The 16202-nt window shown below is 42.2% G+C and overlaps 1 protein-coding gene across 1 annotated transcript in view; it reads right to left on the reverse strand.

Moving 5' to 3' along the window:
* SLC27A2 (solute carrier family 27 member 2) overlaps positions 1-16202 on the reverse strand; it is a 61692-nt gene that overhangs the window by 11556 nt on the left and 33934 nt on the right. The window contains exon 5 of the mRNA XM_054565442.1: positions 15573-15767. Within this exon, the coding sequence (XP_054421417.1) occupies positions 15573-15767 (195 nt within the window). The remainder of the gene's footprint in view (positions 1-15572; positions 15768-16202) is intronic.

Below are 16202 nucleotides of genomic sequence, written 5' to 3' on the forward strand. Positions count from 1 at the left end.
GCAAATGAAAAAATACCTTGTGCCGTCTCTACCAAATGTCATGATTGAAAGATATGCCTAGACTCTGATTGTCACCATAAAGCTTTAAGGAATTAAGGTTGACTTTGGAAGCTGATAAAAGCTCTTTGAAGAAACAGCCTGGTGCCTTGCTTATTAAAATAATTTATAACAATCTTTCCAGGTAAGAAGCACAGGTTGCTTTCCTGGGAGGTGGCATTTTTGGGGATTTCAAGAACCTGAGTAATTCATCCAAACCTATAGGTATTGCAGGCAAAGCATTATGACAACTACGTGGCTTGGCTTCTTTGCCCTGAGAGACTAATTAAAAGTTCAGCATGGAGATTACCTATTAGATTCCAGCAAAGAAGACTTAAGAAAGCCTATATGGTTAATTAATATTCTTGTTGTGTTTATGCAAATAATCAGGTCAAAATGCAGCTAGATTTAATGCAGCAAATAAATTGGTTCTAATTTGGGCCTTTGATAAAAAAAAAAGGATGGATGGACTAAGGTGGCAATGGAGTAGTTGGAAGCTACACCCATCTCCTCCCATGACAAAACTGGAAGTACAACTAAAATATAGAGCAATCAACCTGAATAACAAACTGAAGACTACCTGATGAGAAGTCTTGTAATCAAGGATTTACAGAAGATGCCTCATGGAGACTGGTATGAAGTGCAGAAATGAAAAAAAGGCTGGCCTCACTTCCACAGCAGTGACTGAGGTTCCAGAGGGATATCTTAGCTGTGGTGCCTCTCCCTCACTGTAGATCTGCTACGCCCACTCTCAAAGCTCCTGGTAGCTCCACCCTCTTGTCCCTTAGTGGATCCACCCTGCTGAGGTCTAGGAAGAATCTGGGACAGTCTGAGTTGTGTGGCTGTGCAACTGGGGCCACACCCCGCAAATTCCCCCAACCTGACTGGCACCTCCCCCACTCTCTACTCCCAGTGGCCCCTTCCTGCTGAGATTGGGCTCCTGGCAGAATCTAAGAAAGGCTGAGTTGCATGGCTCTAGGACAGGGGCAGTTTTTCCCTTACAAGCCTGGCTGTTGAAAATCCTTCCCTTCACTGGTTGGTCTGTTTAGGCCTGATAAACTGCTGGCCTCATTATGATGACTCCCTGACACCCTACGCTACCACAAAGGTGTATGATCACCAAGCGGGTGTCAGCTAGATTTGCTATACCCCGGGACATTTACTGAGTGGCCTCAGACTGAATATTGGCACCACGACTGAACCCACATAGATCTTCAGAACATCTCTCACCCTTACCTGGTAACTCACTGAGAACCTATTGCATGTAACTCTAGTACTGACAGAGGCTCTTTCAATGACTGAGCCTAATAGGCAGCCAGCAGGTGGAGACAGGAGGATGTGACCTCAGAGTTCCTAGGAATTTTTGCTAACCTGTTCCATGGTCCAGTGCTGGTAAAAGCAAGCCTTGGTGTATAGCTTAATCCCCACAGCACGCAGCCAGGCCCAGCAGAGACAGCTATAGCTGTGGGTCAATTTGTAGCTACAAACAGGTTGCACAGGGCCAGTCACAGGCAGCGTGTGACATTGATCTGTACCAGGGTCCTTCCCAAGAGGCCCCGGAACCAGCACTACCAGTAGCCAGCTTCGGACAATGTGAGAGTAGGGTCCGATTAGCTTCATAGGTGGCATATGTGCAGAGAGATATTAGCAGGTACCAGACCCTGCTGAGGCAAATCCCACTCTGAGTGGTAAGCACACATACTGTGGTCGGGTTGATTATTACAATTAGCCAGCCCGAGGGTTAACGCCGCACACAAATGGGCCAATAGCAATTAAGTCTCAATTACAGCAGGAGGGCCCACATATTCCACACAAGGGACATTCCTGGAGCACCAGCGCAGATGATCAAGGAGATTGTGCCATGGGGTCCCACAGAATATCTACTATATAAAACCATCCTACCAAGACTTGGAGCCACAGCAGGTTTACCTAACACATAGAAACAAACACAAAGAGGAAACCAAAAATGGTGAAACAAATAAACATATTCCAAATGAAAGAACATGAGAAATGTCCAGCTCAATGGAATGGAGGCAAGCAATTTATCAGATATAGAGTTCAAAACAATGGTTATAAGAATGACCAAGGAACTTAGGGGAAGAATGGATAAAATCAATGTGAACTTAACCAAAGAGACAGCAAACATAAAAAAGGACATAGAAACTATAACAAAGAACCAGTCAGAAATAAAGACCACAATGTCTGAGATGAGCAATACACTACAAGGAAAAAACAGTAGTTTAAATGAAGCAAAAGCTTGAATCAGTGATTTGGAAGACAAGGTAGAAGAAAACACATAATCAGAAGAGCAAAAAATAAAAAAGAATTGCTTTGGCTGGGTGACTCTGTTGGAGCGTTGTTCTGTACACCAAAAGGTTGTAGGTTCAATTCCTGGTCAGGGTACACACCTAGGTTTCAAGTTCAATCCTCTGTTGGGATGCAAACAATGGGAGGCAAGTGATTGAAGTTTCTCACATTGATGTTTCTCTCACTCACTCCCTAACTCTCCCTTCCTCTCTCTCTAAAATCAATAAAAACATATCTTCAGGTGAGGATTAAAAAAACAGCAAAAAACAAAAAACAAAAAAAAAAAGAATAAAAAAGAACCTCCCTGGCTAGGTGGCTCAGTTGATTGGAGTACAGTTTCATGAACCGAAAGGTTGTGGGTTTGATCCCTTTTCAGGGCACATACCTAAGTTGTAGGTTCCATCCCAGTTGGGGTGGAAACCAATTGATATTTACCTCATGTCTCTCTCTCTCTCTCTCTCTCTCTCTCAAATAAAACAAACAAACAAACATACCCTTGGGTGAAGATAAAACAAACCCCTGTAGATACAGAGAATGTTTTAATGGCTGTCAGATGCTAGGGGGGTTAGGGGATGGGCAGAAAAATGAAGGGATTAAGAAGTACAAATTGGTAGTTACAGAATAGTCATGGGGATGTAAAGTACAACACAGGGAATAGTGTAGCCAAAGAATATATATGCATGACCCATGGATATGGACAATGGTGCGGGGAATGCCTGAGGGAGTGTGGGGTGGCTGGAGGAAAGAGGGAAAACTTGGGACAACTGTAATAGCATAAACAATAAAATGTAATTAAAAATTTTTTTTAAAGAATAAAAAATTAAGATAGCTTAAGGGACTTTTGTGACCATATGAAGCATAACAACATCTGCATCAAAGGGGTACCAGAAAAAGAAAGAAAAGAACATGGGGCTAAGAACCTATTTGAAGAAACAATGGATGAAAACCTTTCTAACCTGGTAAAGGAAAAAGACACACAAGTCTAGGAAGCTCAGAGAGTTACAAAGAAGATGAGTCCAAAGAGGCACACACCAAGACATATCAAAATTAAAACGACAAAGGTTAAAAACAAAAAGAGAATTTTAATGCAGCAAGAGAAAGATAGTTACAAAGGGGCATCCATTAGACTATCAACTGATTTCTCAAAAGAAACCTTTCAGGCCAGATGGGATTGGCATGAAATATACAAAGTGATGAAAAGCAAGGATGCACAACTAAAACTATTTTACCCAGCAAAGCTATCATTTAAATTTGAAGGAGAAACAAAGAGTTTTCCAGGCAAGAAAAAACTAATGGAGCTTGTTACCACCAAACAAGCATTATAAAAAAGGTTAAACAGTTTTGAATAAGAATAAGAAGAAGAAGAAGGAGAAGTAGTAGCAGTAGTGGAGAAGAAGGAGGAGGAGGAGGAGGAGGAAGAAGAAGAAAATAAGAATGAAGAGGGGGTAGGGGAGAAAAAGAAGAAAAGAGGAACATAGTTATAAAGAATAAAATGGCAATAAATACATATCAATAAATAATCACTTTAAATATAAATGGCTTAATGTTCAAATCAAAAGGCATAGGGTGGCTGATAGGATAAGAAAATAAGACCTATATATATGCTATTTACAAGAGACCCACCTCAGAAGGAAAGATGCACAAAGACTAAAAGGAAAGGGATGAAAAAAGATATTTCATGCAAATAGAAAGGAAAAAAAGCTGGAGTAGAAATACTTATATCTGACAAAAAAAAAAAGGCTTTAAAACAAAGGCTATAACAAAAGACAAAGAACACTACATAATGTTATAGGGAACTATCCAACAAGAGGATATAACCCTTAGAAGCATTTATGCACCCAACATAGGAGCACCTAAATATACAAAGCAAATCTAGTTGGACATAATGGAAGAGAATGACAGTAATACAGCCACAGTGGGGGATTTTAACACCCTGTTGACATCAATGGAGAGATCTTCCAGACAGAAAAACAACAAGGAAACAGTGGCCTTAATTTACACACTAGATAAGATGGGTTTAATTGGTATCTTCAGAGTATTTCACCTCAAAGTAGCAGAATTTAATGCTTTTCAAGTGCACATGTAATATTTTTCTAGTATAGACCACATGTGACACAAAACAAGCCTCAATATTGAAATCATATCAAGCATTTTCTCTGACAGTAATGGTGTGAAAACTAGAAGTCAATCATAAGAAAAAAAGAGAAGAACACACAAAGAGGGTGGCTAAATAACATGTTACTAAACAATTAATGGGTTTAACAATGAGATCAAGGAGGAAATTAAAAGATACCTTGAAATAAATGAACATGAGTACAAAACAACTTGAAATCTATGGGACACAGCAAAAGCAGTCCTAAGAGGAAAATTCATAGCATACAAGCTTACCTCAACAAACAAGAAAATTGCAGTTAAACAATCTAACTTTACACTTAAAGAATCTTAAAAAGGAGCAACAAATAAAGCCCAAAGTGAGTAGAAAAAAGGAAATAATAAATATCAAAGAAATAAAAAGAAGTCTAAAAAAGCAATATAATGTCAAAGAAACCAAGAGCTGGTTTTTTGAAAAGATAATCAAGATTGACAAATCTTTAACCAGACTCATCAAGAAAAAAAAGAGAGAGGAACCAAATAAGTAAAATGAGAAAAGAAAGAGGAGTAGTAACAACTGCTACCACAGAAATAGAAGGGAGTGTAAGAAAATATTACAAACAACTATATGCCAACAAATTGAATAATATGGTCAAAATAGGTAAATTTCTAGAAATTTATAATCTTCCAACATGAAATCAGGAAAAATTAGAGAATCTGAATAGACAGATTACAACTAGAGAAATTGAAGCAGTAATTAAAAAAAAAACGAACTCCCAACAAACAAAAGTCCCAGGCTGGATGGCTTTACAAGGGCATATTACCAGACATTCAAATAAGAACTAACGCCTATCCTTCTGAAACTATTCTAAAAATTCAAAGGAGGAAAGACTCCCAGCTTATTGTAGGAAGCCAAAATTATTTTAATTCCGAAATCAGATAAAGACACTACAAAGGAAGAAAATTATAGGCCAATATCCCTGATGAACATAGGTGCTAAAATCCTTAACAAAATATTAGCAACCTGGATCCAGCAATACCTTAAAAAGATCATACGCCACGGTCAGGTGGGATTTAATCTGGGGATGCAAGAATATTGGTACAATATCCACAAATCAATAAGAGTGATTCACAAAATAAACCAAATGAAGGGTAAAAATCCAATGATCATATCAATAGATGCAGAAAAATCATTTGATAAAATCCAGCACTCATTTATGATAAGAACTCTCAGTGAAGTGGGAATAGAATGAAAACACCTTGCTATAATAAAAGCCATATGTGTCAAACCCACAGCCAACATCATACTCAAGGGCAAAAATTAAAGCATTCCCTTAAGATCAGGATCAAGATAGGGATTTTCACTTTCCCTACTTTCATTAAACATAATATTGGAAGCCCTGACCACAGCAATCAAACAAAAGAAGAAATAAAAGGCATCCAAATTGGAAAGGAAGAAGTACAACTGTCATTAATTGCAGATGACATGGTGCTATAAAAAGAGAGCCCTAAAGATTCCACCCAGAAACTACTAGAACTGATAAATAAATTCAGGAAAGCAGCAGAATATAAAATGAATACCCATCAATCAGTTGCATTTCTATACACCAATAATTTACTATTGAATGGAAACCAAGAAAACAATCCCATTTATAATTGCATAAAAAAAACACCTAGGAATAAACTTAACCAAGGTTTAAAAAAGACCTGTGCTCAGAAATTATAAGACACTGAAGAAAGAAATTAAAAAGATACAAATAAGTGAAAGCATATACCATTTTCATGGATAGGAAGAATTAACATCATTAAAATGTCCACACTAACCAAAGCAATCTAGACTTAACACAATTCCTATGAAGATTATCAATGGTGTATTTTAAAGAACTAGGAGAATACTTCAAAAATTTATATGGAACCACAAAATACCCTGAATAGCCCCAGGAATCTTGAGGAAGAAAAACAATGTTGGAAGAATCATGCTATCTCATATTAAAATATATTACAAGTAATCAAAACTGCAATCAAAAACTGGCATAAAACAGGCATACAGACCATGGAACAGAATAGAGAGCCTAGAAATAAAACCACATCTTTATGGTTGATTAGTATGGGACAAAGGAGGCAAGAACATACAGTGGAGTGAAGATAGTCTATTCCATAAATGGTGTTGGGAAAACTGGACAGATACGTACAAAAAAATGAAACTAGGCCACATTCACACACTTAACATGGATTAAAGACTTAAATGTTAGACTTGAAACCATAAAAATCCTAGAAGAAAACATAGGCAGTCTCAAACATTTCTTGTATCAATATTTTTTCCTGATAAAGTGTCTTATACAAGGAAAACAAAGAAGACTGCATCAAACTAAAAATGTTTTGCACAGCAAAGGAAACCATCAAGAAAACGAAAACACAACCCACTGAATAGGATAACATGTTTGTCAATGATAGCTGCTAAGGGGTTAATATCCAAAATTTACAAAGAATTTATACAACACCAACCCCCCCAAACAGTTCAATTAAAAAAAGGGCAGGACCTGAATAGACACTTCTCTAAAGAGGACATACAGATGGCCAATAGACATATGAAAAGATGCTCAACATCATTAATCATCAGAGAAATGCAAATTAAAACTATAATGAGATATCACCTCATACCTGTCAGAATGGCTATCATCAATAAATCAATAAACAACAAGTTTTGGTGAAGATGTGGAAAAAAGGGAACCCGTGTGCATTTTTTGGTTATAATACAGATTTGTGAGCCACTGTGTGTAACAGTATGATATGGAGCTACCTCAAAAAATTACAAATGGAACTGCCTTATGACCTAGTAATTCCACTACTGGGAATATATCTGAAGAAACTTGAAACACTAATTCAAAAGAATATATACATTCTTATGCTAATTGCAGTGTTATTTACAATAGCCCAGATTTGGAAGCAGCCCAAGTGACCATCAGTAGGTAAGTGGATAAAAAAGATGTGATATGTTTACAAAATGGAATACTACTCAGCCATAAAAAAGAAGGAAATCTTAATTTTGTGACAGCATGGATGGACCTGGAGAACATTATGCTAAGTGAATAAGCCAGTCTGAGAAAGACCAGTACCATATATTTCCCTTACATATGGAATCTAATGAACAAAATGCCCTAACAAACAAAATAGAAACAAACTCATAGCTGTCAGAGCGGAGGCGATCCAGGGGCTGGGTAAAAAAAAGCTGAAGGGATTAAGCAAAAGAAAAAAACCCCAAACAAACCTAAAAACCTCATAGATGGACAACAGTATGGTCATTATCAGAGGGAAATGGGGGTGAGAGGAGGCAGGAGATGGTAAAGGGGGGATAAATAGTGATAGAGACATAATTTGGGGTGGTGAACACATATACAATATGATGGGGAACTCAAGAGTTATAGATTTTTGCTGTAGTTATAGTTGATAGGCTTAAGTGATGAATGCATGTGGAAAGCATGATTCCAAGAACTGGAATGCAAGACTATGTGACTACAGAAGGTGGATATGCAATTAAACCTTTGTGCCCTAGGTGATCTGCAAGCTATTGATCTTTTCAATTGATAGGTTTACATATTCAGAAACTGGTTTGTAATTTGCTCTGGTCATTAACCTTTGTCTTTTTCCTTCTGCTTTCATAGGCATATCTCTTATAAAATACCTAGTTGCTTATTGATATAATATAGGTTTCACTCTGGGAGCCCATTGGCATCAACACTTCCTGAAATGAGACTCAACAATTTGACTGAACTTGTAATGGGGCGCAGTCAGGACCCCCCAGGGGGTATTTGTGATGGGGGTACAGAGATTGGGGTGTCCAAGAAAAATATATTCTCCCCACCCAAGGGCTGGCCACAATGGGGGATGGGAGCCTCAAGCGGGGCCATTCAGAGTCATTTTGCTTGTCAATAACAGGATAGCTTCATTCCTCCTATGCAGAGGGTTATTTTGCATATCACCAAGGCTAATCAGGAAGGTTTGAAAGAATGCAGGGTGTAACTGGGTGAGGAAGGAGGAGAGACAGGGGCCTGTGGGAGAGACAAAGGACAAAGACTCTGGGGAACGATGTGAAGACCACGTGGGAAGAAAGAGGGGAGAAAGGACTCTTGCTAAGTGGGCCATGAGAAGGTGCCACATGGTTATGGATTAAGAACTGGAGATCGTGGAGACGCAGTGGATGGTGCTGAGAACTGTAAGGGAGGCCTGTCTAGCCGAGCCCCGGACTTCTGTTCTGTTTTTTCTGAAGGACGGTACCCCTGACAGGCCTGACTGGCCTAACTGGGCAAAGGTGCGAAGGCAGGACTGTGTGTGTGCTAGCGGTTGTTTTAGAGGGATTGTGAGATTTAAGGGCGACATTTAGCCGTTAATCAAACCTGTATAACTTTTGAATACATAGTTCCTTTTCTTTTCACCGAACTCTGCCATTCAGAGCCATAATTATAAGGGCGGTGGGCAAAGGACCTACAACTGAGGGACCCCAGGGAAGGGGGAGGGTCGTTGTTTTGGTAATAGCATCTGGGCACCCCCCTACCCCTCACGGGTCTGTTTGTTTGGTAACAGTTTTTGGCGCTCAACGTGAGGTTGAGAATTGTCCGCGGCAGACCGACCCCCTCAGGTGCAGGAACGTGAGATTGCGGGATTTCCCAGTCTCCGAGAATGACCCTGCTCCCCTCATACGGGCATCAGTAGCCTAATCACGCCCAGAAAGGTGAAAAGGACAAAGAATGGGGAGGGGATCAGAGAGGTAGAATTGGTTGAAAATTCGTTTCTGAGCACTGTTTTGGAATAATGGAAATGGAGTTGTGGGCAATAACTTGGGTTATACATGGTTTTTACGTGGTCTGTATTCTCCTCGTTATGGGTCTTTGCATGTTCTGTTGGCACAGTAGGGGCAGTTCTGAGCTGGCCCCTGAGGGGAACCCACTGGGTAGAATTCTAGAGGACTGGGAGACTTACAGCTGTAATTCCATGACTAAGGATCCCTGTCTAAGCAGACATTGATTTATTATTGTAACACAGTTTGGCCTACGTACCTTATGAGTGGTGAGAAAAGGTGGCCTGTGAATGGTTCCCTGAGATACTGCATCTCTAAGCAACTGAAACTGTATTGCAGACAGTGGGAAAACTGGGAGGAACTCCACTATCTTAATGTGTTTATATCACTGCATAATAACATTTTACCAGCGACAGAGAATCGTGTGATGGTGCAAAAAAAAAAAAAAAAAAAAAGGTGGTTTCAAAATCCCTTCCTGATAGAACACAGGAAGAGAGGGATGAGGAGATGAACCTCATTAATGCTCTCAACCCAGGGGATAGAGCCTCCCAGGTGGGAAGAGTTTCTATGGCCCCACCACTACCATAGGAGGAGGGAGTCTCTAAGGGCCCACCATCCCCTCAGGTGGGGGAGACTGCTGTGGCACCATTCACTTTGCAGAAGGGAGGGGCCTCTACAGCACCACTCCCTCCTCAGGTAGCAGGGGCCGCCACAGATCCACCGCCTGTGCAGGTAGGAGGGGTCTCTACGGTACTTCTCCTTGTGCAGGCAGGGGGGAGGGGCCTCCTCAGCATCACCTCCTCTAGGAGCTACCCCTGAAGTGGATACTGCAAAGCCAACTGCTCCACCTCTACCTGCAGAGGAATGTGTCTCAACAACCACCCCCACCCCCGCCCCAAACTCACCTGGGCACTGCCTATAACCAGGGGGCCACCAAAGTTGTAGCAAGCCAATGCACCTTGAGGCAGTGTCCTATAGGCGGAGTAAATGAAGAAGGCCAGCCCGCTGGCTACTATTGGGCCCGTACTCGCTTCTCCATTTCGAACTCACTGAATTGGAGAAGTTCCAACCCCTCCTACAGGGATGATCCTCAGAAAATGGCAGATCTCGTCACCTCCATATTTGCCACTCACCACCCAAACTGGGCAGATGTACAGGCTCTTCTAGGCATTTTGCTAACTGCAGATGAGAGACAGCTGGTTCTAAGTAGGGCTGAACAAGAGGCCCAGCGCCTCCACAAGGAGGATTGCCAGGGTACCCTTGACCCGCCAGGGCAATTCCTCGGGTGGAGCCTAACTGGGACCCGAATAACAGCGGGGGCCTAGCCTCTTTGAAACATTACAGAAGGTGCATATTGGAAGGGCTTAGAAAAGGAGTACTCAAGCAGAGGAGCCTGAATTTGATACAGACTTCAGCAGAAGCCGGATGAAGATCCTTCTGAATTTTTAGAGAGGATCTATCAGGCTTAGAGGAAATACACTGATGCTGACCCAGAGGCACCAGAAAATGTGAGAATGATAAACATGGCTTTTATTGGGCAGAGTGCCCCAGGTATCAGAAGCAAACTCCAGCGTGCAGATGGGGTACTGCGAATGAATCCCTCCCAGCTGGTGGACATAGCATTTAAAGTATACAATGCCTGAGAAACTGGGAGGGCAAAACAGGCCACAATGTTTTTAGAAACAGCCCTGGGAGACCAAAAGAGGAGGCAGGACTAGGAGACTCATTAGCTGGACCTGCACCTCGGAGGAGGGTTTGAAATTTCCAGAGAAAGACAGTGAACCCCAATAATGGGTGACAATGTTTCTTTTACTTTATGCAAGTGTTTGTAAAACTAGGGACTTTTAGCTGCCAGGTACTGAGTTTAAGTATAGTCCTTCTTCCCATTGTGGAAAGGAACAGGAGTTAAAAGTGAATTATGGTCAAATCTGAATGGGTAAAGATAGGTATGAAGGTGGTGAAAGTTTTAAACCTGAAGGAAAGGACATCTCAACTAATTTTCTGAGTTTTATGGGAATATGGCCTGAATTTTGCTTCTGATCGGAAATCTTCTGTATCTGAAGACCTAGGAAAGGTCACCTGTAACCAGATGGGGAGAATGCCTTTGCCACCCAGGACCCAGGAAGGGTCATTCAGGGCTGATGAGTATTTCAGCCTGAGGCAAAGGAGCCTGTCTCTGCCAAGAGACCGGGCCTGAAAGGGCATGTGCCTGAAGACCAGTGATGCACTGGTGTAAGAGAATGCCTCTACCTGTATGTTGTTCTTCTGGAACTCTGTGTTTTGAATTTTGCTCTGTACCTGCTCTGAAAAGGAAATGGAGGTTTCTCAGGGAAAGTTAAAACTTCACACTATCTAGGATATTAAGCAAGGGAAAAATATAAGGCATGGAAACAAAATCTTAGTGAATATCCAAAGAACGAGGGTTTTCCTTCACACTTTGTATTTTCCTCCCTACCTGATCCCTCCAGAATTGGGCATTCTGAAGGAGAGAGTGATGATGTAAGGCTCCTTTGCATACAACCAATAAGACCAGTCATTAATGGTGGTTTTATTAAGCCAAGTTTTGACTGGAATGTCACGCCTGAAGGAGGCATGTCTGGGTTCTGGATGTCACCAGAAAGCCCTAGGGAACTGGAATTGACTTGACAAGCCTACGAGAAAAGAAAAGGCCTGGTACCTTGGTCGGTTGTGTGGTTTGTGGCAGTCTTTCCAGGAAGGAATGAAGGTTGCTTTCCTGAAAGATGACTAAAAGGAACCTGCAGGCACAATGGAGGCCTCGAGGACTTGAGTGAAACAACTGGTACAGGCGAAACCAGATGGCAGGTGTGTGGCTCAGCTTCTGTGCCCTGAAGGGCAGACTGAAAGGTCAACCTAAAGCTTCCTGTGTGAGTTCCAGCAAAGCGGACTTAAAGATCCTGGATGATCCATGGCTGCTCTTGGTGTGTTAATGCAAATGAACAGGCAAAATTTAAAAACTGGACTCAATGTAGTCCCTTTAATGAAAATGAAGGTGATCTTAAGGAGAAAAATCATGGTTCAAGGAAAATCACAATGCTCAGTATTGGACATTGGAATGGCGTAGCTAACTGTCTTGAAAATACGTTTTCACTTGGAAGTTGAAACTGGGTTTGTAATATCATCAAAGATGTTTAATTTATAGGCACAAAGGACCTGTCAAATTGCCACTGTTAAATGTCATTTCAGCAAAGGCCTTGCAACTGGATGTTTCCCCCAAAAAGTCTCACAGAGTCTGGCTTGTGGGTTTCTGTGTGAATTAGCATGTGTGTCCTTCCTCGTGTTTTCATAGGGTGTATGCCTATGACCTCATTACCTGAGGGACTGTTTGCAATGTAGATGTGTTGCAAGGAGCCCATTTTCCTCATCGCTCCCTGAGGCCCAACGGTTCGGCTGAACTAAGTGGTTGAGTTGGTGAAGGGTTGGGGCGGTCTGTGGGCTTCACTTTAAAACTGATTTCCCTTTTCTGCCCTAATGGTTTGGACAGAGAGGGCCCAGAAATCTGAAAGGGGGTAAATCCTAAAGTAGTTCCCTCAGTCCGAGTTAAGTATAGTGGGAAAAAGGGTTTGGGGCAGGTGTAGCATGCCTGGCACCCTTTCTTCCAGATAAACTGTTCTTTTCCCTAATGTGGGACACTGAAGAATTGGTCCCTACCTTTGTCATTTAGTTGTTATGGTTTAATTGTGCCTTTTAACCATCTTGCCAAATCTGTCACCTCCAGAATACGACAAGGATGCCAACTGTCCAATGTCAGCCTTTGGACATCAAGCCTGCCACTTCCCGGTAACAGCCAACTGACCTGGACTCTGCAAGGTCCTTCCCCTCACAGGAAGGCCACCCTCCATGCCACCCCTTCCTCTTTCAGAGACCCCGAGACCCAGGAGTGGGTAGGACAGCAGCCATGTCCAGGAGGAAGGAAGCAGCTACAAGAAGATAATGATGATAAGGGCAAGATGACTTAAGAGGAGCAGCCTAGCCAGAGACCCCCTCCCAGGTTAACTGTTAATCATTGCTTATCTGCTTCTGTAGCCCGTTTCACATCCCTTCCCCCGCCTGGGTAGCACATCAATCTCCCACCGGAATGCTAATCCCTTCCCCCACCTGGGAAGCCCATCCGTTTCCCGTCGGAATGCTAGGGCTTATAAACCCCTATCTAACCCCGATTCGCGGCTCAGAATTTGGAGACTGCCTCCTCTGAGCCCGCGCGTGTGAATAAAGGCTTACTCCATTCCCTGAATCGTGTCTTGAGTCTGGCTTTCCGTAACAATGAGACCTTTGCTCATTGTCCTTTATAAGATTATAAAGTGGGGTGTCTGAAAGGGGGGATTTGTAATGGGGCACAGCCAGGACCCCCCCAGGGGGTATTGTGATGGGGTACAGAGATTGGGGTGTCCAAGAAAAATATATTCTCTCCACCCAAGGGCTGGCCGCCTTGGGGGATAGGAGCCTCCAGCAGGGCCATTCAAAGTCATTTTGCACGTCAATAACAGGATAGCTTCATTCCTCCTATGCAGAGGGTTATTTTGCACATCACCAAGGCTGATCAGGAAGGTTTGAAAGACTTAATGCAGAATGTAACTGGGAGAGGAAGGAGGAGAGACAGGGGCCTGTGGGAGAGACAAAGGACAAAGACTCTGGGGAACAATGTGAAGACCACGTGGGAAGAAAGGACTCTTGCTAGTGGGCCATGAGAAGGTGCCACATGGTTATGGATTAAGAACTGGAGATCGTGGAAACGCAGTGGATAGTGCTGAGAACTGCAAGGGAGGCCTGTCTAGCCGAGCCCCGGACTTCTGTTCTGTTTTTTCTGAAGGACGGTACCCCTGACAGGCCTGACTGGCCTAACTGGGCAAAGGTGCGAAGGCAGGACTGTGTGTGTGCACTAGCGGTTATTTTAAAGGGATTGTGAGATTTAAGGGCGACATTTAGCTGTTGATCAAACCTGTATAACTTTTGAATAAATAGTTCCTTTTCTTTTCACCGAACTCTGCCATTCAGAGCCATAATTCTAAGGGCGGTGGGCAAAGGACCTACAACTGAGGGACCTCAGGGAAGGGGGAGGGTCGTTGTTTCGGTAATAGCATCTGGGCACCCCCCTACCCCTCACGGGTCTGTTTGTTTGGTAACAAACTGACTTATTTTCAGGGCTACACAATTAAGTCAATAAAATATGGAGCAATCTACAATTCCTTATCAAGATGCTGCTGCTTCAGGGATTCCTCCCCATCCCTAGTTAAGAAGAATCAGCTAACAGCCTCTCCCAGTTTTGGATCCCATTCCCTTGTCTCCCTTAGCTCAGGCAGGGAGAGCCTTCCATACCCTAAATAGGCAGGAACCATGTCCCTTGTCAGGGAGAAGCAGTTATTGAAGATCAGCTGTCCTCCCTCATTATCGCTAAAAGATTTCAGGAATGGAAGTCTCTGAGCAGAGAATGAGACAAGCTAGTAAACTTGGACAGGTGGAACAGGGAGACAGACAGTTAAATGGCCAAGCAGTTTGCAGCAATCTAGTAAATAGCAAAACCCTAGCTTCCCTAACCAAGGACACTTAAGAGTAAATAGTTTACACTTCTCCCAATTAGAGGGTAAATAGCCTAAATCACCCTCCTCAGGGAGACAGATAACAGAAATACAATTAGTGCCAACCACACCCAAGGATGGAAGTCAGAGGAATAAATCTCATTTTAACACATCAGCGTAAAAGCTGATGTATACTGTATTGAAACCCTCCCCTAAACTTCCAGCCTTTAAAGCCCTCGAGACAAAGGACTCAGTGTGGGCCCTTCCTCTTGGAGCACACCAGTGCCTTTCCACTCCCGCGCTTCTTGCCTTCAGACCCGCTACCTTTGCCTTTCTCGTGAGCTCCGAGGGCCCTTCTGCCTCTGTCGCTTGTTTCCTGAGCCTACACAGCCCAGCTGTTTCACTTCTACTGCCTCTGTAACTTTCTAAATAAACTTTCTCTTGTCATTTGAAAAAAGAAAAGTAAATACCGCATTTCACAGAATAGGATAAATTTATGAAACTGGTAACCTTCAGGTGTTTTATTATATACAAGTATAAATGACATCATGGATACTTTACCTGAATTGCAGATGGTAAAGGCACAACTGGTTACTATTCACAGAAATTAGGATTTTTTAATTAGAGCAACCTGTTTTACTGAGGTCCTTGTTACAGAGACTAAGCAAAACCTCTCTTGGTGATATGGATGGACCCACAGCTCTGATGCTTTATGAAATTCTGATAATAACATCATGAGACAAAGCTTTTAAGAAATCTCTGTATTCTGAAAACTGGCAATATAAGTTCTCATTTTTCAATGTACTTACTCTTTGTAGGTAGTTTACTCTTCCAACAGCACCAATTTTTCTTGTATAATTCATAAAACTGACATTGCCTTCAGTGGCAGCATAGAACTCGTAAATGTGAATGTCCCCAAATCTCTTGATGAATTCTTTCCACACGTCTCCTCGCAAGCCATTTCCTATCGCCATTCTCACTTTGTGATCCCGATCGTTTGGTTTCTGTTGGAGGAGGAGGAGGAGGAGGAGGAGACAAAATGGAAGCATCTCTGGAGACAGTACTTACATATTAATAATTGCCTTTATGTTTCTACATATTTAGGTTGGTTATGAATTCATCTTACTGCACACCTTTTCTGTTAGCCACACACATAACTCCTTTGTCCCCCAATACACACAGTATAGGCCAACGGGTAAGTGATGCCAACATTTAATCCATACCCAATCTGAAGTTGGAACAGTGTATACATTGTTTTGTTGATGGAACTGCTGAATCTCACTGAATAGCCAGAAAGGAAGAGCCACATGGCAAAGATCTGTCAGAGACTAAAACAATCTGAAGCAATGATTTTCTTTTGAGAAGGAAGAAGAAAACCGGGGACACAGTCCAAAGAGAAAGACAGAATCATTTTCCAGAGAGTCATGAAGAGCGATAAT

The sequence above is a fragment of the Pteronotus mesoamericanus genome, unplaced genomic scaffold (assembly GCF_021234165.1).
Source record: "Pteronotus mesoamericanus isolate MK-2021 breed Mesoamerican mustached bat unplaced genomic scaffold, CSHL_Meso_final contig_164, whole genome shotgun sequence".
Taxonomy (NCBI): Eukaryota; Metazoa; Chordata; class Mammalia; order Chiroptera; family Mormoopidae; genus Pteronotus; species Pteronotus mesoamericanus.